The following is a 25,714-nucleotide window of genomic DNA, read 5'->3' on the forward strand; positions in this document are numbered from 1 at the left end:
TCGAAGTGCAAAGTATTATTTTATTATTACAGTGGATACTGTTGCATGATCTAAACTACTTCCATTCAAAACAAATAAAAATGTTGTTTTCTTTTAATATCTTCCAGCACATGCAGTGCAATTATAAAACAAACCACGCAAATGACAAGAGAGGAAAAAATATGACCAAACTAAATGCTTCCAATTCTGGATTATTGGTATTTAGGTGACTGCTCTACTGCTTTTCTATTTGATGATAATTAGTGGGATTAGCTAAATTATATACTGGGCCAAATTTGTTTACTAAAGAGGATTATTTAAACAAAGCAAAATCTGACAATATTGTAAAGAGAGAGAACCAAAATGTAATTACACTAAAACTATGCCTTTAGAAAGAATGCTCAGACAGAGATCGGCAAAGAGAATCACATTTTTGCACAACTGATTTTGTCCAACCTCATTGTCTGATTTATTTGCAAGGCCTGTTTCTTAAACTCCTTTAATTTTAGCCTTTCTCTGAAATTTGTGAGTGCCTCCCTATAAAAGTTCAATGTAAGTTTACATTTTTCTCTTGTCATTTACTTTCCCTGTTCCTTTGGTCTATGAAAAATATATTTTTAATGGTCCAACTTTAGGAAAGTGGTCATATTCACCCACGGGGGGAAAACACCGACTTCAGCTCAATTACACCAAAAATGAATTTGGAACAAGACATTTAAGATCATAGCCTCACTCTCTCACTTTTATTCCTTTTTGTTTTAGAGACTGTGGTGGCTTTAATTAATTAATTTTGGACTAAATTCTGGCCTCTGTGCAAAGCTCGAGTAATCCAGTGGACACATCCACCTCACTAAAAAAACTGGATGAGGTTTCTGAACTTATTTCGTATGTTACTTAAATAATATCTGAACATCAAGTTCTAGAAGTAAATTACTTAACACCAGATCTTGGGAACCCTAATTGAAATCTGTTCAGAAACTGGAAAACTAACCCTAATTAGAAAAGGAGTACTAGTGGCACCTTCGAGACTAACCAATTTATTTGAGCATGAGCTTTCGTGAGCTACAGCTCAGCATCCGATGAAGTGAGCTGTAAATCACGAAAGCTTATGCTCAAATAAATTGGTTAGTCTCGAAGGTGCCACTAGTACTCCTTTTCTTTTTGTGAATACAGACTAACACGGCTGCTATTCTGAAACCTAACCCTAATTAAGGGCCTGATCCTCTAGCCAATGAAGACAATGGCAGAGCTATCATTGCTTTGAGTGGTGAAGCATTAGGGCTTAGATTAATGTTACTACCTTTGGGTCCCAGTCCTTCAAAGAGCTCCACACAGGTGGATTCCTATGTCCATGTGGAACTTCACTACAGCCAACAGGGCTACATATGGGGAAAGAGGTTTGCTTACAAGATCAGAGCCTTATGTATTAGGTGTATGGACTATCATAAATACAACATACATTCTTCCAGAAACACACAGTAGAAGTACACAGAGAAAAAGCACAAAAGTTGTGTCCCTCAAAAATCCTTTGCTGACCTCCATAACGGTTCCAAATTTCATCTTTGAGTGTTACGCAATTTTATTAGAAAACATTCCTTTTTAACAATCTTCTTCCATTACAGTAAAGATTAAATGTAATGCTTACTGTAAAATTGAATTCAATGTGGAAATACATACTTCATGCAAATAAAAATAACGCTGCCACTAACAGGACTGAGAGTGTTTGGAAGAACTGGGCAACTGTCAGTTAAATAATATATTCAGCAGATAATAGATTATTCAATGCATTTTATTTTGTATTATTCATCCACATCGACTGCTGATCAGATAATATCCTTCAAATAATTTGTCAAATAATGTATTTTTTTATCTAATATGTTATATTACCAATAATTTTATCTGGTATTTGGCCAGCTGCAGCATTTAGCATAGAAAAGTTTTTCATTTTGTTTTCAGAAACTAACACAATTTTTTAAAAGGTATTATGTATTTTGGTGCTGTATGCCTTTCACAGCCTGGTAAATAGGGGATCTCATATTGCTGGGCTTGGCCCAACATTCATTTTAGCTTTGCAATTCACTTTACGGAGTTTACTTTATTTTCTGTGTTGAAAAAGCAAGTAATTACAAATTAATTTTAAAAATTGCTCATTGTAAATAGAGCTGTTCAGCAAAATTGTGGCAACTTCCAGGGGCTTAGTAAAAGATGTAAAAGGAAAGAACATAAACATACTATCAGGAGATACTCGAAAGGCAAAGGCTAGTTTTAAATGCTACAGAGCAGTACTTTAAAAACAACTATAAACTCTTCTCAAATACTAAAGGCTTTCAAATGCCAGACCTATTTGAGCCAGCAACGTGCATAAATATAAAATGTTTTCTCCTCCAGAAAAAAATCAGAAATACACAATATGAAGATTATTACAATTCTCCCACATTATTTAGAATTAAATTTTATGGCAATGCCTAGTTGAGAATGCTATAATAAACATACCCACTCTGCTGCTGCCAGTTCCTTCATTTTCTCTGTGAAAGCCACTGCAAACCTAGTTAAATGGACAAAAATGGGTAGGATCATCCGCTTAAAGTCTTTAAATATAATAATAAAGGGGCACTTCAGAACAAAAGTATATAAGAACAAAGAGCAGAAGCCGATAAAAATGATTAACGTAAGATGGAAAATGCAGGAAGCGGGAATTCTATTTGTTTTGCCAAGTAGAGCTAAAGTGAGGATTGATTGCATTCAATGAAAGCCCAGACCCTGGGGATGCCCACTGCCTTTTATCCAGATTGACATAGTTGCCTCCAGGCTGCTCTTCCCATTTCTACAAGTTATGGTAAACTTCTTTCTAATGAGAGAAGGAATCTGAAGTCCAATACAGTTAGGGCATGTCTACACGTACAGTGCTGCAGCGGCGCAGCTGTACCAATTCACACCCCTGAGCAACACAAATTATAATGACATATGTAGTAGTGTAGACATAGCCCTACATACTGCTGGCAGATCAGCCCAGCCCAGCAATTTGCACCTCTTTTCCAGTGAGTACCTGTATAACACCTCACCTCCCTTCTCCCCACTGTCTCCTTTTTGTTTCTAAGCTCCTGTATCAATGCTGTTTACTTAAATAAGCGTTGATGAGAGAGGAACATCTGTGCATCAAAAAATTCACATTACAGCAGGGGTGACCAACCTGTGGCTCCAGAGCCACATGCGGCTCTTCAGAAGTTAATATGCAGCTCCTTGTACAGGCACCGACTCTGGGGCTGGAGCTACAGGTACCAACTTTCCAAAGTGCCGGGTGGTGCTCACTGCTCAACCCCTGGCTCTGCCACAGGCCCTGCCCCTCCCCGCTCCCTCCCAGAGCCTCCTGCACGCCACAAAACAGCTGATCGGGAGGGAGGGAGGGGGAGGCGCTGATCGGTGGGGCAGCCGGTGGGTGGGAGGCACTGGGAGCAGGGTGGGGGAGCTGATGGGAGGCTGCTGATGTATTACTGTGGCTCTTTGGCAATGTACATTAGTAAATTCTGCCTTCTTATCAGGCTCAGGTTGGCCACCCCTGCACTATAGAATGTTTTCTTAATGAAACAGGAATAAATAAAATTAATAAACAGGAGGAATAAATACATTAAATAAAGTAGAAAGATGATCCACCATTTAGGGTGCTAGCCTGGGACTCAGGAACCCCAGGTTCAACTCCCTGCTCTGCCACAGACTTCTCGTTTGGCCTTAGGCAAGTGACTGACGGCTTAGCTACATGGTGCAACAATGTCCACAAAGGGGGTGTGAATTCTGAAGTGCACTGTGCTGCGCACTAGTGGCTCATGTAAACCCTGCTTGTGCGTGTCAAACGTTCCCTAGTGCATGTTAACATACTATGTTAACGCACATTAAGGAACCTGTAATGTGCATCAACAGGATCTACGTGGGCCAGTTAATATATGACACTTTGTTGTGCTTTAGAATTCACACCCCGTAGCGCTCACTGCTGCGCCATATAGACAAGCCCCTAGTCCCTTTGAGCCTCAGATCCCCAGTTGTTTACAGCCAAAAAAAAAAAAGTACTACCAGGGGTGCTACGAGGATAACTCTATTAATGATCGTGAGGGGCTCCGATATTACAGTATCAGAGACCGTATAAGATAATTTTATAATAAAAATACTTGGGCTTACCTGGTGGTTTTCAGCTTCAAAGAGTTGTGCAAACTTCAACTAATTATGCCTCCCCAATATTCTTGTGAGGAAGGTAAGTAGTATTACCTGTTTCACAGATGGGGAAACTGAGGCACGGACTGCTTAAAGCCAGAATTTACAAAAGTGGTCTCTAATTTTGGGTGCCCAAATTCAGACTCACCCAGCCTGATTTTCAAAGGTCATGAGTATATCAAGCTCCAATTAAAGTCAACGTCAGCAACATGTTTCATACCTAAAAGTTGTATGTGCCATATAGTTATCTTTTTAAGCCTCAATTCAGGAAAATATCTGTATTGAGAACAGCTCTTAAACACATGCTTTAATTTAACTCTCAATCCCAATGGGATTTACGCACGTGTCTGAGTTGCTGTCTTTAACTGGGTCCTTAGCAATAATGCTTTAGTGACTGATCCACTGGGGTCCTTAGTGACAATGTCTTAGTGCTCACTGGGACTTGAGCACCTGCACAGTGCTACCCTGAACAGAGTGGCTTTCTGAAATCAGGATGTAAGGCCTCAGTTCTTTTTTTCCCTTTCCCTATATTGGGGCTAAAAGTAGGGGCATTGGGGAGATGGGTTACCACATTAAATCTGTGATTCTGGGTTTGTCTGCCATAAGAGTAGTATAACAATTCTATCTTACTCTCTGTTGTTTCTTATACTGCACCCCCATGATATGTGGGTACCAATGGGTGAGGCACTCTGGAAAGTGACAGCCACAAAAATGCTCTTTCACTAGGAGCTGTTAATGTTCTAATTTGTTGGTGTGAAGTCACAACCATCCATTAGAAGTCATAGTGCTGAATTATTATACTTATTTTCACAGTCCCGAGCCTGTTTCCATGCAGTTGCTCAGTGGTATCTGCTCTACACCATTACAATGCGTTCCACATATACAATTTGACAGTTGAAAGGTTATTAAAGGCTTTGCAAATGCTTGTTTTCTCAAGTTGCATATGCTCCCTTTCAAGTTTTTACAATTATACTTTCAATACATCACATTAACAAGCAGAAAAACTCTTGCTCCCAAGTCCACAAAGTACTGTCAAATTGAAAATATACCCTGGAGGAGTACAACCACCATTTAGAGGAATTTTATTAAAAATGAAACACTCATTATAAAGCTAGACACAGTTCAATACTTTGTTTTATGGAATTTGGTGGTATATTGTGCTGGACAAGTAATCTACGATTCATGGAACTTTTCTGCTTAGAATCCTGAAATCAATAATAAAAAAATCAATTTTTATTTTAATAACTATGCAATGAATAATACTGCCAGGATGATCTGTTCACCGTAGCTTCTAGAAAACTGAATTACTTTTCCTATACTGAAGAAAAAATTATGAACTCTACAAAGCACATGGTAATACATTTTGAAGCATTAGAACAAATCCAGCCTAATAAAATACCTTTAAAGTTCCTAAGCTAATTATCACAAAACTGCACTGACTACCCATAGAACCTATCTGACCTATGCAAAAGCTATGTTTCTGCAAGATTTTGTATATTCTAAGTACAGAAACACAGGTCACAATGGAGAGACTTCAAAGAAAAAAATAGGGGTCCAGTTTTTATAAAAATGTTCAGTTTGCTTCTGTCTAATGTTCACATTTAATATTTTTGTATCAATTGCCAGACTCCTATATCTCTTTTCTCCTTCTCTTCCAGAGTTATTTACCACAGGTGTTTCTGAAAGGAAAACTACAATGTAATATAAATGATATTCTAACCATCTGATTACAAGCAAGAATAAATTTCTAAAGCCTCGATTCAGGTCATCACTTAAGTATCTTCTTAAATATAAGTCCCACTAGGACTTAGGCACATGATTAAATGCTGTCCTCAATCAGAGTGTTAGTGATTCACCGGGACTTGTGCCCATGCAGAAGAGCTGACGTGAATAGAGATACACTCCAGTTCAGGAAAGTAAGGCCTCAGTTCATTCAGGTATTTAAGCATGTGTCTAACTTTAAGCATGTAAGTAGCCCCATAACTTCAATCGGGCTACTCAGGTGCTTAAATTTCAGCATGTGCTTAAGTACCTTGCAGCTTCAGGGTTTATAGTCCCAGTCTTCAGTGAGCTCCACGTGGGCTCACCCCTGCATTCATGCAGAGCTCATTGTACAATCAAGGGCTATAAAGCCTATTCTGCCACCCTTACTTATGTTGATTAGTACCATATTGCATGAATATTCCCACTGAAATCATGTTTTACTTGCACGTCAGTGGGATGATTCACAGAGTAAAGCACTACTCAACACGAGTAAGGGTCACTGAAACAGCCTCCAAATAAACTGTCAATAAAAGTTAAATCAACTATTACATTAATTTTAAAATACCAATAAAGATTTACCATGGTTTTGAAATGCTCTTGAGTTCCAATGCATGAGATGGAAGGTCCCACGCTTGCCTCCAGAACCCATTGAAGTCAATGGAAAGATTCTCATTGACTTCAATGGACTTTGGATCAGGCCCTAAGACAGACCCTCCTTTTCAGTGAATGAAGATGTTGAAAAAATGAAAAGTGTCATTAAAAAGTCTGTTCATTGTTACACGTATATTCTGATTCAGGAATTAGTTCTTGCAGTGTCTTGGATAGCTTTATAACTAGTCACTGGATTTTTTTCTTTAATTGTAAAACAACAGGTTAACACGCAATACTAAATGATTTTTCTTGCATGGTCTAGGCTGCTTTGTTTATGCAGCTGTAAAAAGAAGCATATTAACAACAACAAAAAGAACAAAAACCACTTTCAACTTGAGTCTCCGACACTACAATCAGGTGCACTGTAAACACGCCAGATGCAAGCACCACTTGAGCCACAGAAAAAGTTTTTGTGAGGCATAGGGGGGAATCAGGTTTGAGTCTGTAATATACTGATCCTAATGCAAATACTTGTTAGTTGTGGTTTTGCTGAAATTAAACGGTTGGGCAGCTTTCAACTTGGATTGCAAATGCTGATGGAATGGGGTTCCCAAGATAGACGACATTTGTAGTGTAGAAGGGAGGTTAATAGAAAATGGACATGAAGCTTTAAAAGTATTGTTTTGGAGCAATGATTATTATCATCTGTACAGCGCCTAGCACAATGGGGCCCAATCCGTTTTAGGCCCGTAGGCACTACTGCAATGGCAAATAATAATCATACCGGTTTGGAGGTCAAATACCAAATACCCAACTGTCATGTTAGCTATGAATGACAGTTCTGTGGATATAGTCCTGTGTTTTAGTCCTGACAAACCACTGAAAATATACATTGGGACAAGCGGGGGCAGGTAACATTGATTTGCACTCACATACTAGGGTGATGAGCTTAATCACAAAAAACTAAGATATATCTATCACATTTTTGCAAGAGAAAAGACATAACATCCCAATGCAAACTACCAGAGGTTGTGCCTTAAAAAAAGCAAACTTATTATTTTCCACAAGATTCCCCTCCCCCTACACACACATGTCTCATCACATATAAATTAAATATGCTAGGTATTATTCTTACTGCATTTCTGATTATAAGATTATTACATCTTTTACCTGCCCTACAATATGATTTCCTCCTCACGTACACACATCTGCTATTCTCAGGAACAGCTGTAGCAGACAAAGCTCAGGGTTAGATAATTAGGACCACAAGTTCCATTAACTTTTAATTGGACTTGAGTTTCTAACTCACATTGGTGCTTTTGAAAATCCCACGGGAGGGGACCAGGGCTCTTCCACCAGTTCCTTGTACGATTTGGGCAAGTCATTAATATGGTCAAATACCACGGTGGTGACCGCAGTCTAAAAACAGAATGTTTACACATTCAATTTTACAAAGGGTTTACTCTGTTCTTATTGAAGTCTATTCCAAACTCCCAGGAACTCCAGTGGTAACAGGTTCAGGTCTTTAGTAAACACTAACCACAATATTTATTTATTTTTATAATGATGAGCAATAATCTTCTGCACAAACCCTACATTCATTGTTACCTGGCTTCTTCTAACACTGCCCCCATCACCCGGTGTTTTTCTTCATGTTTGATGTCTTCATTTATATCCGTCCCACCAAAGATGATTCCAAAAGGAATCCTACTACCTGCAAAATGAAAATAACTGAGACAGGACAGGCAGAAGAGCTACATGTAATCTAATAAGATAAGGTCTGGAGGAAAGTACTAGTGAATAGCATTAGTGAACATGAGATGTTATTCCTACAACAGTGTGTATCTCCAAGCTATGTTTCTACACTCAGCACAGTTCTTCAATGACACCTGGTTAAGCTTGAATTTTAATGGAATCGTGCAATATATATACTCTATTACATGCATGCTAGTCTATTATCTACCTGTAATGTTTTCTTAGGCCCTGCCTATATTCAGCCAAAAGGCTGTTGCAATAGTTGGTTGGAACAGCCTGAGCTTCCATGCTCTGCTGCCTTCCAAGCATTTTATAAGCATTGGTTGAACCAGTTAGTTCCTACATTTGAGAAAAGGTCTTTAGCTGAGATAAGGCAGAATAGGTGAAGTGTGCTGTAGTTTCTCCCTAGAGAACTGAGGCTGCAATGGATCAACCATTCTGCTTAACTCTGTCCCATGATACAGAGCCAGCTCGGGTTTACAGATTACCCAGAAGCAGCTTCTGCACGCAACAATGTTTGGTCACTATAGGAAATGTACTTCAGGAGTCCCAAAATGTGCTGGTCCAATAATAGTTGTAAGGCCTTGTCAACATTCAAGTTTTTAGTCAGAGGTAGAGCTACAGCAATGTACTGCACAGGTGCAAAAACCTAGGGTAGACATACTGCACTGGTGTAAACTGGGACTTGCATCAGTATATGGGTCCAGAGTGTCAAAGTTAATACCAGGACAACTACATCTGCGTTTCCATATTGAAGCTAAAGCCTTAATGTGAACATGGCCTAAGATTACTTACAGGGGAAAAATTGTGATAAAAATGAGATTCCATTCTAATAGCATTTGTTTATTTGGAACCAGATGATTTTTAGTAAATAGCAAGATACCAAAAAACTAATCAACATAGCAGACAGAGGATATTATCTCGATTCTTTAAGAATTACAAGAGCATTTAAAACAATTAAGTGGTCACTTTTAAACTTCATTAAGCTACAAATAACAATCTGATTGCTGCTAATTACAACACACATGCTTTTAAATTCCAGATAAATGAGATTACACTTTGGCAGAACAAACGAGTCTCTAGCAACATTGGAAGAGAGGGATGCAGTTATCAGATCTGTCACCTAGGCTACTTATTTTGTGGGTTTCACATGGAATTGTGAAGTTCTGTAGGTCAGGGTAGAGGAACCTTTACCAGCTGTCTATTGCGTAGTGTTTGTAGCTATCAATTATTAGCCCTTTGGGGTAGAGGTCTGTCATTTTGTCTCTAAAGCACCATTGTGCTTCATAATTGATAACCCATAATATTGCACATTTAAAGATGCTTTAAAGATGACCACAAAGGGACGATGATGGGGTTCAACTCCCTTCCCGCCCCCGCAAAAGGACTTTTATTTTCTCTTCCTTTTTTTTTTTTTAAACCTTTGGATGGTAGAGGCGTCAGTGATTCAGCAGATGGCAGTCTTTCCTCTGAACATTAGACCGATGTACAAACATGGCTTGGGAACAAGGTGCTTCTGAAGACACCATCTTTTGGAGGAGAGATAACAAAGGCCCTGACTACTCATCGTCGTCAATATTTTATTATAGAGCCCCATCCTGCAGCCCTTTCTCATGTAAGTTATGGTTTCAGGATCAAAATATTCACATATGGCACTATACTTCTAAATGTTTTTCAGTTATTACAAGTTTTTTATTATTATGAAATATACATGGAATAGATGTTACTGTTAACATGCCAATTAGTAAATTTCTGAAATCAATTACTGCATCTCCTCCACATTCTGTTTTTTTTCCCACCCCCTTCAAACACTCCGTAATCTCGTCTAGATTTGTCAGTTCAATCATCCTGGTAATCATATTACTGTGTTTGTTTTTTTTCCTGATTTCCATTTTATTTTTCAATATCATTCTGTTTGCTATTGCAGCTGCTTCTAAGTACAGTGGGACTGTGATTTATTTAGATTAGTAAGATTTTCTCTAAATCAGTCAAGTATCAAGGTTTCAGGCCACTTGGGATTTTAGGTGGGGTTTTCAAAAGTACTTCGCATGAACTGAATTTGGCTTCCGTCAAAGTCAGTATTGGAGCAGAGTTAGGCCACTTTTGAAAATCCAACCTTATGTTCACTCCTCTACCTAAAATAGCATGTTAGATCAGTCTTAAAACCATTCATCAGCCTTTCCTGTAACCATTTTGTGTCTTGTCATAGAATAAAAATCACAATACACAGATTAACAGATTATTAATTATTATTATTTCTTATTTGTATTCCAGAGTTCCCAGTCTGAATAGGGTTCCATTGTGATAGACACTGTACAAATGCATACTAACAGTAATAAATTAAGCTTTGAAACTCCTAGTACCAGAAAGGTGGAGACTTTGGGGGCCTAAAAACTAATGTTATTTCCTGGTCGGCTGAAAGTAATCAATTATCTACATTTGACCAAATGTACAGACTTGGATGATCTGAAAATGAGCTCAAGAATGGGACTATATTTGCAATTTCAGCTGCTGACACTATCTGTAATTCTGGAAGCCAGTGTTGCTAGCATGTCATTAATGGCAGACTAAAATTTTGTTCTACTTGACCAGTTATAATAGAAGATTTTATTATTTGTCAGCTAACATGCTGTCTCCTGCAGTTTAGCTGGCATGACTGACAACTCAAAGTTATTTCATGTCTAGAAAACATGATTCATTTTTCAACAGAAAATCAAATTAGCCTCTCTCCTTTCTTCTGTTTGACCTCAGCTATACTTAGCCAAGCTATTATCATCCTCTGAAAGAGCACATTTGTTGAAAGTATCTTACTGTTACTGTAATGCTCTTATCTTACTGTAGTAAAAGTATTTAATTATAAAACATATTGTGTCCTTTAAAAGTACAGTTATTTAGTTCTCTCTGCTCTGGATCAAGTCTCCCACAGAGAAACATTTTTAATGTTTATTAACATTTGTTGAAATGGATAAACAAAGTAACTACATTATGTATGGGTTTATGCACATTTTCCATTTGTAGCTATTTGTATTCATTCCTGCTTTCTTTCAGACTCTTTCTTTTAAGGGTTATTTTTACTGCTAAATTGAAAGAGGATTACCTTGCAGAAGTCTGCCTCCTTTATAAAGATGAATGGCCAGAGCCGCTTCAAACTTCTCTGCAGAGATTAGATTTGCTATTTCAGATGGGTTCTCATAGCCAAAAGCATCCTTAAGACTGCATATGTGACCCACAGCTTCTAGATGATCCCTTCATCACAAAAACAATAGAACAAATGGAAGCTGATTAATATTAATATGCTGCAGACTTGCCATTATGTTAAATAGCTTAATAAAAACATATTTTGCTTAATAACTTTTATCCCCTAGAGTCACTTTCCTTATGCAACCTGGGTTGGAAAATACTCTCTCATGAAAGCCCCTTTCTGATTGCTCCACGTCCTTCTGACTTTTATTCAATAGGGTGTGTGCTGCCAGCAATAGGATCTGCATCCCCTCACATGGCCCAATCTTCCAAGGTACTGAGAGCCCTCAGTTCCCTTTGTAATCAATGAAAGTTGAAAACATTCAGCATGTTGCAGGATATGGCTCTATGAACCTGATCCAGTGCCCTTCAAATAACTGGAAAGACTCCCTTTGTTGTACGTGTTGGATCAGTGGGCTGAGTCAAGGGGGCCTTGTGAAAGAAACTATAAAAGCATCTAGTTAATTAATCCTGTTAAAATAACTACCAAACCATCCCCACTATCATCACCAAAAAAAGAGTGCAATGTAAAACTTTGTTCAGTGCAAAAGGATTTTAGGCTCAAGCAGAGGACTGAAAATTGTATTCTCCAGCCTCCTGCTAACATGCTGTTTGACCTTGGACTTCATTTCTCTTTGCTTCAGTTTACTCATCTGTAAAATGGGGTTAGTTTAAGAAATTGTTATTTAACACATTTTCATGAACACACCAAGTATTAACGCAACTGAGATTTTAAAATATCAAGACAATATTATTTTTTATTGTTGGCTTTCAAGGTGATAATGATATACATTTTGCACAACATTCTTCACATTAAAGCCCTGATACAAAGACCGTTAAAGTCAATCGAAAAACTTCCGATTACAATGGGTTTTGGATCAGCAATCTACTTACTACCAGTGAGGTTTTACATCCCCCTACTGAAACTGAGATCAATCGACGATTGTGCCATTGTCATTAGGCAGTGCAGGAACATGCCTGTGTTTTGAAAGAAACTTGCATATTGTGTCAGCAAAATATATATAAAATAACTTCAAATATAAAGTGTTTACATTTCCAGCATCATAAAAAGAACACTACATTTTTTTGCGGTCATTAGATATTGCTCCAGTTGGCTCATTTCTCATCCACATATTAATTATTCTGGCGTTAAAATCCGTGAATTCAATAACTTCTTGAATATTATTCTTTTTCTTTTCTCTGTCGCTTCACAGCCTTCCAAAGAATGTAATTATCTGTCCTGGGGAAGTTAGTCATCAGTGCAGAAATTGCTGCTAAAAATGCTATAAAATGTCTTGAGGCCCTGGAAAGATTATTAGCACTATAACGGGCAGAGCCTTCTTGGCACAACATATGGTACTATATTTCTCCATTATACTGAATAGGAATTAATTTTACTTTGGATTTCACCATTTGAAATAAAACTAATAAATTAGAGTAAGCATTAATAAATAATAAAATACAGACAGATTGCAAGGCCTTTATTCACATTGTTGAACAATTATTCACATGAGCAGTCCCATGTACTTCAGTTGGGCTATTTATGCAAGTGTCTGTTTACCAATGTATGGGGTTCACAGTTTGGCCCTAATTAAATAATAATGAACTGCAAACCCCACAGCTGTAAAAATGCATTCTCTGAGGCAAGCAATCAGGATGCTCATACATTTCACAAGTTCTCATGTGCTCATTAACTTGTCTAAAAGAAATTTTTTCCCCTTCAGTATTCCAATTAGCATACATCACTATCATGTACAAGCAATATGTTTATATGTTACAGATAATTTGAAAATAACTCCCTAACACCACGCTCCAAGGACTTCAGAACCAAAGAAACTCAGCTAGAAATTCTGAGCTGATGCGATCTTGTCTAACTACAAGAGGTGATCATATTTCCTTTTGTCTTCAGTTACCACAGCTCAGAAGTCAGGGTGCAAACAAATACTCCAAAGTAATTTGGTTCACTCATGAAACTGTTCCTGGGTGTTGCTCAATCAATGTTACTCTTTGTATTTTGATCCCCTCTACATAACAAACTACCATGCTGAGGGACCCAGATGCAACATATTAAAGCCCTGACATGATTAAACACTTTTCTATCTTCCTAGTATATGTGGGACTTTATCGTGTTATCACTAGTATTTAGTGCAATTAAAAAAGCTTGGTCTAATCTACCCTATAGGGCTGCTATCTGCCTAGGTTCATCCCTTTTTTAAGGTAGCTGTCCCTTGAAATCTGTACGGGTGCTCAGTACACACTACCAGCTGTCCAATTTTATGGGCTCAGGATCATCCTGGATGTCCTGGGGTTTTTTGTACCTCAGAGGTGGCAATCCCACCTCCCAGACAAGATTGAACCATGTTTTAATCACATCAAGACATTGTCACTGGTTCCCTAACACTTTAGTTTTTGTAGTGTAGGAGGAGGATTTATTTGACTTGCCTTTCCCGTGAGTGCAGAGCAGTGTATGTGTCGTAAAGAGCAACACCGTTCAAACCCGATGAGAAAGGTGTCAAAAGGAGAGCTCTCTGCAGTTCTTGGCCCTGAACCAAGCTGCTGGCTACCCAGATGACAAATTTCCCTACTCCAGCTCTAGCTGTTCCATATGGGGACAGTGAGATCAATGGCAAAACCTGCCAACAGAGCTGATCCTGCCAGGTGCAAATCAAAGTGGAACAATGGTGGTCTCAATGGTAAATGGAAGGAGAGACTTCCTTGCAGTGTTCTAAAAGATGGATATTTATGAAGGACTCTCTTAAGGAAGCAGAGCCTTGAGTGGCCACTGTTGAGGTCCTGGATACGTCTAGAGGCGTGATAAAAAGCTGGACTCACTCTAGAATTGGTTATTCAGGGGCATGTAAAAGATAATATACAATTTAGGAAGTTAAAACGAATACTTTGAAAATTCTTTACAATTTTACAATCCCTAATCCTGAAAACATTTTTACACGTGCCATTGTGTTCAATGTGACCACTCACTCTTATGCTTCAGGTTAAGCACATGCATAAATATCTGTGGGATCAGGCTTTATCTAAAGTATCGGAATTTACAGAGTGCAATTTTCTTCCTCCATGAAAGGCTTATTTTCGCTCAGGGAATGAAGAGTACAACTTCCTGTACACTCAAACACATATCGCCTCTTCAAGGAGGATGGGGAGAGGATGCTCTGGAGACTATTTTACAAGGTTTTTATTTTGTTCTGTTTTGAAAGCTCAGCTGTCTATGAAGTCACAGATGGCCCTGGATCAGGCCAAGGCATATATACGCTCCTGATATATTTTGTTTTCTCTTCTGATAAAAATTGTGTATTTAAATTGTTTTGCCAATTCATAAACAAACACTTTTGGAATAAAAATAAATGTGTTCTCTGCTCTCAGTAAAGCGAACACACCCATGACAATGTTGAGCCTTGCAAGAAATACTTAATTTTGAGGTAGTGTTTTCTCGATTGTGTCCTTGTAGATTGTGGGTAAATTTCCAAAGGAAAATCTTCATTACTGACATTCTTCACTTCAGGCCAGATTTTGCCATCCTTACTTATGCTGAGTAGCACATTACTCCACGAACAGCCCAGCTGAATTCAGTGCTACAACTTGTGGAGTAAAGTGCTTCTAAACTGGAGTTTGGGTTTCAAAATCTGGCAGTTGGCTGTTTTATTGGAGAGAAGTCAAATCAGAGGAATTGTCAATTGTCCACTACTCAGCCTGAAACAGACCATTTGTAATGGTCTAGTTTGATAATAACTTGGAGAGACAGCTTCAGTAGCATCACTTACAGACTCCAGAATTAAATAACCCAGTATTTATAGAAACATTGTGAACTCTGGATTCACTTTATTGGATTTTGTTCTCTGTCTGTGGGCTTCAGTTACTTTCATTTTTTATCATCTAGTATTTTTGGTAATGAAATTTGGATGCTGGTTATTGAACACAGTGCTGGGAGTCCGGGACTCCTGCATTCCAGCTTTGGCTCAGCCACTGATTTACTGTTTGGCTCTAAGTCCCTTCACTCTTGTATGGACCCAATTCTTCTCCTTTAATTCTAAGATGAACTTCAGCTACTCAGCACATCTCAAAATCAAGCTGTATGTCTCAGTTTCTTAATCTCTGGGTATAAGGAGAATATGCTGTGGCATACTGTAGATCTATACTGTTTGTGTAGCAATACTGCTGGTAATATAAAATTAAAAAGTGCAGTTCCTTTCTGACTTTGTGTGTCCTATTCACCGTTTAATGAAGGACTTACATAGGAAAGCAATTTTTGTCTAACGTGGCTACAAAAACCCAGGTGATGTTTTATGATCCCTTTCATACATTCTTTCCTACTCTTATTGATTATTCCTGGGGGAATTTTGCACCACTGCACATGCACAGAATTTATGCCCCCTGCAGATTTTTTTGCTTCCCTGTAGAAAAATGACTTTTTGATGGGGAAGCAGAGGGAAGCCAAAAGAGCAGTCACTCGACCCTCCCCAACAGTATGTTTCCAGTGCCCAGAGCAGCCGGCAGAGAGGTAAATCACTGTGAGAGAGGAGGGGGAACTGGGGAAGATGTGGCCTGTGGCTCCTACCCTGCGCCGGGCTCAGCTTCTAGTCCCGGCTGAGCTGGGGAGGATGGGATTTCCTCTTCCTTTGTACGGCATCTGGGGCCGGGTCAGACCAACCCCCCGATTTCTCCCCCAGCTCCAGGAAGCTCTGTAAACTCCTCCCCCCTACCCGCACCCATTGCTCCTAAGATGCAGGGGGAGGGATCCCTGTACAGGGAGCTGCTCCCCCATCTGCCCAACCCCCTCATACCTAGACCCCCTGCACCATCCCAACAAGTCACCCGTACCCAGATCCCCACCCCACTGAGTCCTAACCAGCTGCACCTGGATCCCCACCCCACTAGCATCTGGACCATCCACACCCAGACCCCCGTGCCGAGCTCTGTTCCCCCACACCCAGACCCCCCCCCCCCGCCGAGCCCCTGCAGAGTCCCATTACTGTTGCACCCAGAACCCCGCAACAATCCCCTGTGCATCCAGATCCCCCCGCACACCTGGATCCCCCCACACTAAGACCCTTCACACTTGGATCCTGCTTTGAGCCTGCCTGCCCACACCTGGTGCACCTGGCACAGAGGGGCAGGGCCCTGGGGTGTTTCTGGGGCAGGCCAGTCCTTGCATTGTGTCAGGGTTGGGTGCAGCCTCACTGCTGAGTCCATGTCCCAGGGAGGGGGAGAAGCTGCACAGTGATCTCCCACCTCTGTGCAGCCAGTGGCCTGTGCTCCCCAATGCCATGCTGGAGCCTCCAAATTTATGTAACAAATAACATTTGCAGAATTTTTGTTTTTTTGGCACAGAATGCCTTCAGGAATATATTGATTACTGCTTCTGGTTTGTCCCAGCTACCAATCTGAAAAATGCAACACCAACGCCCCCACATGATTCCAAAGTTCATGGTTCTTCATACACTGCAAGTATGTTGTGTGGTTCCAAACTGACTGGGATTCCAGTGTTTCCTGTGAGTTAAAATAGTCCGTGGTTCTTACATGCCGTACCTTGCAACACCCATGTTGTGTTTTGCACCATACCCACTCCTCTTCTTCGCTTCCCCCCCCAAAAAACCCCACTTTCTTTTATATTCTCATTTTGAATGGGGTTGTACTGTACAAGTAGTTATGGGGATAGAGTGACTGCTATCCAGGAACTTCTTTTTCTGTGTTTGTACAGTGCCGAACACAACTGGGTCCTGGTCTATGATTAGAGCTCCTAGGTGTTACAGTAATACAACTCAATAATAATGCCTCTTTGAATACATTTCATACAACTACAGTGATTCTCTTCCACAAACCCTCTGTCAGCAGTCAGATTTCCAAAGCTGTATTAGCTGTTACTGAGTGTAGAGGGCCTAATCTTAAACCTCCTGAAGTCAATCAAATAATTTTTACTTCAGCTGGTGTTTGGATCAGGCCTGTAGTGCATGAGCCTCAGAGGTAGTGACCAACCACAATTCCCAGTAAAGTCTATAGAAGCTGTAGGTATTTAAATTACAACTTTAAGATGCTTTCACTGTGAAACCAAATCTGTCCTCATATAACCTTTTTTGGTTTGAAAGTGCCTTTATCAGTGAACTTTGTTCCTCTCCCTTACAAAAAGAATGAGGCACCTTTATCTGCACACTATACACTCTTCTTGTGAGTGTAACAAACTTTAAGGATGGCCAGCAGTCTACAGTTACTCCCGTATACCCTCAACCATTCACTTACTTTATTCATACTTATTTAATCAACATCAATTTTTCTTTAATTTCTCCCTGCCTTGGACATCTCTTTCCAAACAGCATGGATGGAGGGAATTAGCATAGATTATTTGTGCTGGATTGAAATGAATACACCCCAACAGCTATAGGACTAGCTTTGGATCACATCCATTGTGGAGTGGAAATATCAAAACTGCAATTGTGAGGGGCAATTACTCTGCTTCTAGGGCCTGAAGTCAGAAGTTTTCCCTCTGGAAGTAGAACTGAACCCAATGAAGTTTCACTCTGCTTGTAAACAGGTTCAGCTGTGTAAATCCTTCTGGAATGCAGCACTCAGCACCTGGGACTGTAAATGTTGGAATACTAAGCCTCAGGAGTGGAAGATGAATGGGGAATACCTCTCTTCTGCAGTTGCTCCCTACCGGGAGCAAACACAGATATGAACAGAATTTGCCAATGCAACTTCAGGGAGGTAAGAGAGCCCACTTCGCTGCTATCTAATATGAAGAGAAGGGGATTTTTTGACATGTACACCCTCTTCTGTAGTAGTAATACCACCAGGTAGAAAGTGCAAGAAAAAAAGAGAGAACGCCCTCCCCCCCACAATGCTCAATACTGAATTGATTAACATCTAATCTGCATTGTAGCATGCATGCACAGACACCCAATATTCTAATCTATCTCTAGGGCAGCTAACATTTCTACAGGCTTTATATGCATCAACTACGGTGCCCTTGAACTGGGATCATTTGATTACTCTGGGTGTATGTAAGATGCTAAATTTCAACAAGCAATTCTTAGCCTTTACATTACGTTTGTGGGTTTTATGCTCCTGTGAATGTGATTGTTTCAGTTTCCTATTTGAAATTGTGTAAATCCCCAGAAAAACAATGTCTCCCTCTCAAAAATATCTACATATTCACATAACACTTCATTTAAGTCTTCATAAATCAACCCATCGAAAGTTTCAATTTTTGTTCCCCCTTGCACAACAAATAATAAAAGGTAAAGAGAAAATTCCAAGGGGGGTAGAATAACTGATTTATTTTCCTTCTAATACCCCCCTTTTTGATCCCTCTTCAACGGTTTAGAACGACAGCCTGAGTTTTTGCTGAGTAGAAACAGCCATGAGTATGCTGTCATGCAGATTAAAGATGAAATGTTAAGGAGGCCAAACATAATTGAAGCCTTTACCACCTTTATTATAGAGCTGTTTTTATTGACCTGGAAACACAAAGGAAAAAAGAGACAGATCTTCAACTGCTTGAGATCAGCTATACCAATTTACACGAGCTAAGAATCTGTCCCAAAGATTTACAGACAAATTAGACTCTGATATCTTTGTCACTATGGAATTTAAGAGTTTAAATTCAGAAGATGAAAATACTGTATGAAGAGATAAAGCATTTATATAAACAAACTAGTATCACAAACTTAGCATACTCAGTGATCTTAAGCCATAAAATTAACCTACATTAGCAGCTGTTCCATTTAGGAACAACTTAAGCATTTTAATTTTTTAAATAAACCAATGCTTGCTGCAGGTCAACATATAAAAAGGTTTGAGTAAATAAACCAGTATGTGCACACACGGATGTGATTAAAGCAAGCTGTACATTTCCTTGAGCATATAAAATCTTCTACATATTTAAGCATGGTGCTGCAAAGATTTATGTGCTTAACTTTATGAACTGGGGTTCTCACAGTGTGTAAAGTTAAAGCCTATCAGGCGCTAGGCCTTTTATATAAAAAGGCTGTTTAAATAATAGCTACAATAATTAAAGTAATTGTCCTTACCTGGCAGTGCCAATGTAGGATTGTTTAAGCTGAACAACTGACAGCTAATGCTACTAAACAGGAAAATAGATTTCTAGCTAATATTGCTTACACATTATCCAGATCGTATTTGTTTTTATGGGGTCTTTTACACCACTGCTATGAATATATTTATAATAACTGAGATGAGACATTCTGATTCTTTGGGCATTGATTCTCCAACTGCTTGAGCACTGGAAACTTCAGTGTAGGTTAAACACCTCTATCAGACTTATAAGCTGTAATTGAAATGAGATCCCCTTCACTCTCTCCTTTCTGAGGTCTTGGCTAGCTAAGAAAGTTGCACCAGTCTAACTTAATGTGTTAATTTAAATCAGTATTTTTAAACTGGAGCAACTGCAAATCGCTGTGTGGACACTTTTATTTCAGTTTAGCCAACCTTGATTAGGAACAGGTTTAAGCCATTCTTTAACAGAAAAAAAAAGTGTCCACACAGCCTTTTGAATCAGTTTAAAAGATGAATCAAGTTATACCAATGCAGCTACTGCAGATAGACAAGCCCTGAGCTGTTACAGGAGCTGAAGATTTACAAGATTTTTCCAAGGCTGGAGCTAATATTTGGAAGGCTAGCTAAAATCTGAGTAATTTATAAGGCCGAAAAATAATCCCACATAGGAAAGACAAGGGTAGAATATTCTGGGAATTGTTTTTTTGTTGTTTTATCTGCTCCCAATTATCTATCATTTTGATACAACTGAACGCCTTCCATCAATAAAAAAGCAAACACTGAAAGGGATAATAGAAATAGTCATAAAAGGGGATGAATTCCATCAGAAATCACACCACCCAAATTCAAAAACTGTGCTAGTATGTAGATACACAACATCTATCACACACAGTTATATACATTTTATTGTAATACTTAAATCACAAAAAACTTTAACTTTGTAAGGCTCTGCTGCTGCTTTTGCTTTTCTTTATGTCTCTTTTGTTTCATTCCCCTCAGTACTGGAGGCTAGTAGACATGTTACATCTCTATCTTCTACAGTCGAACAGCCCTTTCGAGTCCCAACTATGTAAGACTGAGTAGGATATGAACTAACTGCCTGGCATGAAAGTTCTTGGAAAACAAAGTCAATGGACTATTTTTGTGTGTAGAATTAAGCGTGTGAGTAGGCCTTTGCAAGGTCAGGGCCTAATTTTGCAAATACACATAATAACAATGGTGAGCTAAATTCCACTATATTTAACACAATGCAGACTTGAACTATTGTCCACAACTGACAATGTAAAAAGCAAACAAAGGATGACTTTAGGACACAAGACGACAAAGCCATCATGAAATGAAGTTTTATTTTCATATTTTTTCCCAAAAAATATAAGAGCTTACAAACATGAAACCTCACTAGTTTTATGCTTTTAATCATAATGCTCTTTTCTCCCACATTTTATAGAAAAGTAAAAGGACAAGATAAATGGTAGCTTCAGCAATACTTCAGTAATACTGTGTATCTGTACAGTGTCATTAGTCCAAAGATTTCAAAGTACTTTATATTCATTAATGAAGCTTAGGACTTGTCTACATGGGGAAACTGACCAGAATAGCTATTACACTTTAAATTCAAATCCCATCTTATCTTGGACAAGCCCTCTGTGTAGACAAGCCCTTACAAGTGGATAAACAGAGGCACACAGGGTGGTTAAGCAATATCACACACTGTAGAAGAGCTAGGGAAAAAATGTTATTTCCCCTTGTTTATTCCCCCCCACTGTTTCCCCCCCCCCCCCCCTCCTGCTGGTAATAGCTCATCTTAAGTGATCACTCTCCTTACAGTGTGCATGATAAACACCCATTTTTTCATGTTCTGTGTGTATATAAATCTCCTCACTGTATTTTCCACTGAATGCATCCGATGAGTGAGCTGTAGCTCACGAAAGCTTATGCTCAAATAAATTGGTTAGTCTGTAAGGTGCCACAAGTACTCCTTTTCTTTTTGCGAATACAGACTAACACGGCTACTATTGTGAAACTGGAAAAAATGCAAGAATCCTGATTCCCAGTTCCCTGCCCTTACTAGCTTTTAAGCACTGTGCTATACAAGACACAGATAAAGATATTCCTTTTCTGGAGAGTTAACTTTATAGAAGACCTATGTTAACACCTACCTTATTAACCTGACGTGCCTCAAGTCTCCCTGATTTAGAGGATGCCATGTTTCTTTTGTGATTTTATTTTGAGACTGTGTTTACAGTCTGAACCTCTCTGAATGAAGGAATTTCTCAGGGCTTGAGAGAAGCCCTGATAGGAAAAATAAATTATACTGCACCCACTTGTCACATGGCTGTCCCTATGGAAGTGGATTGGGGGGGCGGTGTTACACACACACAGGAATTCACCCACTTCTTGTGGAATGGGAGAGAGAAGGGCAGGGTGCCCTCTTGGCCATGTGGATAAAAGGGAGGCCAGGCACAAGGGAGATGACAGCCCTCCCTTGCCCTGGTGGGGAGGCAGGGACAACACAGGGGAGGGATATTCCCCCTTGTCCTTGTGGATGAGGAAACTGGTATAGGGAGGCCCCCTGTTTTTCCTAGGCAAGGAGAAGAGGCAGACATGGGAAGATCCTCCTTAAGAATGGGGAAGGCAAATCCAAGAGCCTCCCCCCTTGCCCCTGTGAACGGGGGAGGGAGCAGAGGAGAGCCGCGGGTCCGGGGGAGCCCCCTGTGAAAGGGGGAGGGAGTGGGGAGAGCGGCGGGGCCCGGGGGAGGGAGCAGAGGAGAGCGGCGGGGCCCGGGGAGGGGGGGAGCCCCCCTGTGAACGGGGGAGGGAGCAGAGGAGAGCGGCGGGGCCCGGGGAGGGGGGGAGCCCCCTGTGAACGGGGGAGGGGGCAGGGGAGAGCGGCGGGCCCGGGGAGAGGGGGAGCCCCCCTGTGAACGGGGGAGGGGGCAGGGGAGAGCGGCGGGCCCGGGGAGGGGGGGAGCCCCCCTGTGAACGGGGGAGGGGGCAGGGGAGAGCGGCGGGCCCGGGGAGGGGGGGAGCCCCCCTGTGAACGGGGGAGGGGGCAGGGGAGAGCGGCGGGCCCGGGGAGGGGGGGAGCCCCCCTGTGAACGGGGGAGGGGGCAGGGGAGAGCGGCGGGCCTGGGGGGGGAGCCCCCCTGTGAACGGGGGAGGGGGCAGGGGAGAGCGGCGGGCCTGGGGGGGGGAGCCCCCCTGTGAACGGGGGAGGGGGCAGGGGAGAGCGGCGGGCCTGGGGGGGGGGAGCCCCCTGTGAACGGGGGAGGGGGCAGGGGAGAGCGGCGGGCCCGGGGGGCGAGCCCCCTGTGAACGGGGGAGGGGGCAGGGGAGAGCGGCGGGGCCCGGGGGGGGGGGGAAGCCCCCCTGTGAACGGGGGGAGGGGGCAGGGGAGAGCGGCGGGCCCGGGGGGCGAGCCCCCTGTGAACGGGGGAGGGGGCAGGGGAAAGCGGCGGGGCCCGGGGGGGGGGGGGAAGCCCCCCTGTGAACGGGGGGAGGGGGCACGGGAGAGCGGCGGGCCCGGGGGGCGAGCCCCCTGTGAACGGGGGAGGGGGCAGGGGAAAGCGCCGGGGCCCGGGGGGAGCCCCCTGTGAACAGAGCCGGTGCCGGCACTTACTGTATCCTGCCCGCGGTGGTGGCGTTCCCCGTCTGGGCTCTGAGACAGGCCAGCAGGAGCAGCCTCATCGCGGCGCGTCCCACCGGGCCCGGCGGCAGCGACAGGCAGCTCCCAAGCAGGGCCAGGGCAGGGAGCCACCGGGGGTCGCGGCCATCACCCCGCAGCCGGCGCCCGGGGCAGCGTTACCCGGCCCGCCGCCGCCGCTGACTGCTGTCCGGGCCCACAAAGGCACCGCGGCCACAGGAGCCCGGAGCGAGGGTTCCGCCTCCCCTCGCGGCGGGACGGAGAGACACAGGCACGCTCTGCGCCTCCCGCGGGCGGGGAGACAGACGCTCCCTAGCCACCCCCGCGCCCTGGGCACCAGGGACAATGCCCGCGGGGCCTCCAGCCCTAACTGTGGGGCCAGGCCCTGTTCTGGGTGGATCCCCCACCGCCCCCCGAGGGAGAGAGAGAGAGACCTGAGGGGGGCTGACTCCTCTGTAAGCTTCCCAACACCGCTCTAGCCTCTCCGGCCAGTGGTCATAAACATACAGCTAAGGAGGACTTGTGGCACCTTTGAGACTAACACATTTATTAGAGCATAAGCTTTCGTGGGCTACAGCCGACTTCATCGGATGCATCTAGTAAGAAGACATATATACATACAGACAGGTTTCAGAGTAACAGCCGTGTTAGTCTGTATTCGCAAAAAGAAAAGGAGGACTTGTGGCACCTTAGAGACTAACCAATTTATTTGAGCATGAGCTTTCGTGAGCATCCGATGAAGTGAGCTGTAGCTCAGGAAAGCTCATGCTCAAATAAATTGGTTAGTCTCTAAGGTGCCACAAGTACTCCTTTTCTAGATTCAATATAATGACCCAGCCACTCCCAGTCTATATTCCAACCCAGGTTAATGGTATCTAGTTTGCATATTAATTCAAGTTGAGCAGTTTCTCATTGGAAGCTGTTTCTGAAGCTTTTCTGTTGCAAAATTGCCACCCTTAAGTCACATTAGCCACACCATCAGGGGCTTATTCACCTGCACATCGACCAATGTGATCTATGCCATCATGTGCCACCGATGCCCCTCTGCCATGTACATTGGCCAAACCGGACAGCTCTACGCAAAAGAATAAATGGACACAAATCTGACATCAGGAATCATAACATTCAAAAACCGGTAGGAGAACACTTCAACCTCTCTGGCCACTCAGTAAAAAACTTAAGGGTGGCAATTTTGCAACAGAAAAGCTTCAAAAACAGACTCCAGAGAGAAACTGCTGAGCTTGAATTAATATGCAAACTAGATACCATTAACTTGGGTTTGAATAGAGACTGGGAGTGGTTGGGTCATTACACATACTGAATCTATTTCTCCATGTTAAGTATCCGCACACCTTCTTGTCAAGTATCCTCACACCTTCTTGTCAACTGTCTAAATGGGCCATCTTGATTATCACTACAAAAGTTTTTTTCTCCTGCTGATAATAGCTCATCTCAATTAATTAGCCTCTTACAGTTTGTATGGCAACTTCCACCTTCTCTGTATGTGTGTGTATATATATATATATATATATATATATCTTCTTAGTATATGTTCCATTCTATGCATCCGATGAAGTGGGCTGTAGCCCACGAAAGCTTATGTTCAAATAAATTTATTAGTCTCTAAGGTGCCACAAGTACTCCTGTTCTTTTTGCGGATACAGACTAACACGACTGCTACTCTGAAATATGTCAGTACAGCTAAAGGTAGCATAAAATCCCTCCTTTACCGGTAAAGGGTTAAGAAGCTCAGATAACCTGGTTCGCAAAAAGAAAAGGAGTACTTGTGGCACCTTAGAGACTAACAAATTTATTTATTAACCTGGTTGGCACCTGACTAAAAGGATCAATAAGGGGAGAAGATACTTTCAAATCTGTGGGGTGAAGGTTTTTGTTTTGGGATTTGTTTTGTTTTTGCTCTCTCCGGGGACAAAGAAAGAGACCAAGCAAGTAATCCAGCTCCTACTGAATGATACATCTAAATTTACAGAAATAGTAAGTAATAGAAAAGAAATGCGTTAGAGTATCTTTTGTTTTAGCTTGTGAATTTTCCTTGTGCTAAGAAGGAGGTTTATCCCTGTTTTTTGTAACTTTGAAGTTTTGCTTAGAGGGGAATCCTCTATGTTTTAAATCTTATTACCCTGTAAAATTACCTGCCATCCTGATTTTACAGAGGTGTTTCTTTTACTTTTTTTTCCCTTTATAATAAAGTTCTGTTTTTTAAGAATCTGATTGGTTTTTAGTGTCCTAAAAACCCAAGGATCTGGTCTGTGCTCACCTTGTTTACCTATCTGGTTGGTAGATTATTCTCAAGCCTCCCCAGGAAAGGGGGTGAAGGGGCTTGGGGGAATATTTGGGGGAAACAGGTACTCCGAGTGGTTCTTTTCCTGAATCTTTGTCTAACTCACTTAGTGGTGGCAGCAGTACTCATCCAAGGACAGGGAAGAATTTGTGCCTTGGGGAAATTTTTAACCTAAGCTGGTAGAAATAATCTTAGGGGGTCTTTCATGCAGG

At 41.6% G+C, this 25,714-nt stretch overlaps 1 protein-coding gene across 3 annotated transcripts in view; it reads right to left on the reverse strand.

The window, feature by feature from the left end:
- GLT1D1 (glycosyltransferase 1 domain containing 1) overlaps positions 1-23,511 on the reverse strand; it is a 93,096-nt gene extending 69,585 nt beyond the window's left edge. For 2 of the 3 annotated variants that reach the window (XM_037878428.2, XM_043529334.1), the window contains exons 1-4: positions 23,177-23,453; positions 11,390-11,538; positions 8,146-8,251; positions 2,473-2,524 (exon numbers count right to left, since the gene is read on the reverse strand). In XM_037878428.2, coding sequence (XP_037734356.1) covers positions 2,473-2,524; positions 8,146-8,251; positions 11,390-11,538; positions 23,177-23,244 — 375 coding nt within the window. In that variant the 5' untranslated portion in view covers positions 23,245-23,453. Of the gene's footprint in view, positions 1-2,472; positions 2,525-8,145; positions 8,252-11,389; positions 11,539-23,176 lie in introns of all 3 variants that reach the window. The other variant, XM_037878427.2, reaches the window with a different exon arrangement.
- Between the last annotated feature and the right edge of the window lie 2,203 nt (positions 23,512-25,714).

The sequence above is a fragment of the Chelonia mydas genome, chromosome 15 (assembly GCF_015237465.2).
Source record: "Chelonia mydas isolate rCheMyd1 chromosome 15, rCheMyd1.pri.v2, whole genome shotgun sequence".
Classification (NCBI taxonomy): Eukaryota; Metazoa; Chordata; order Testudines; family Cheloniidae; genus Chelonia; species Chelonia mydas.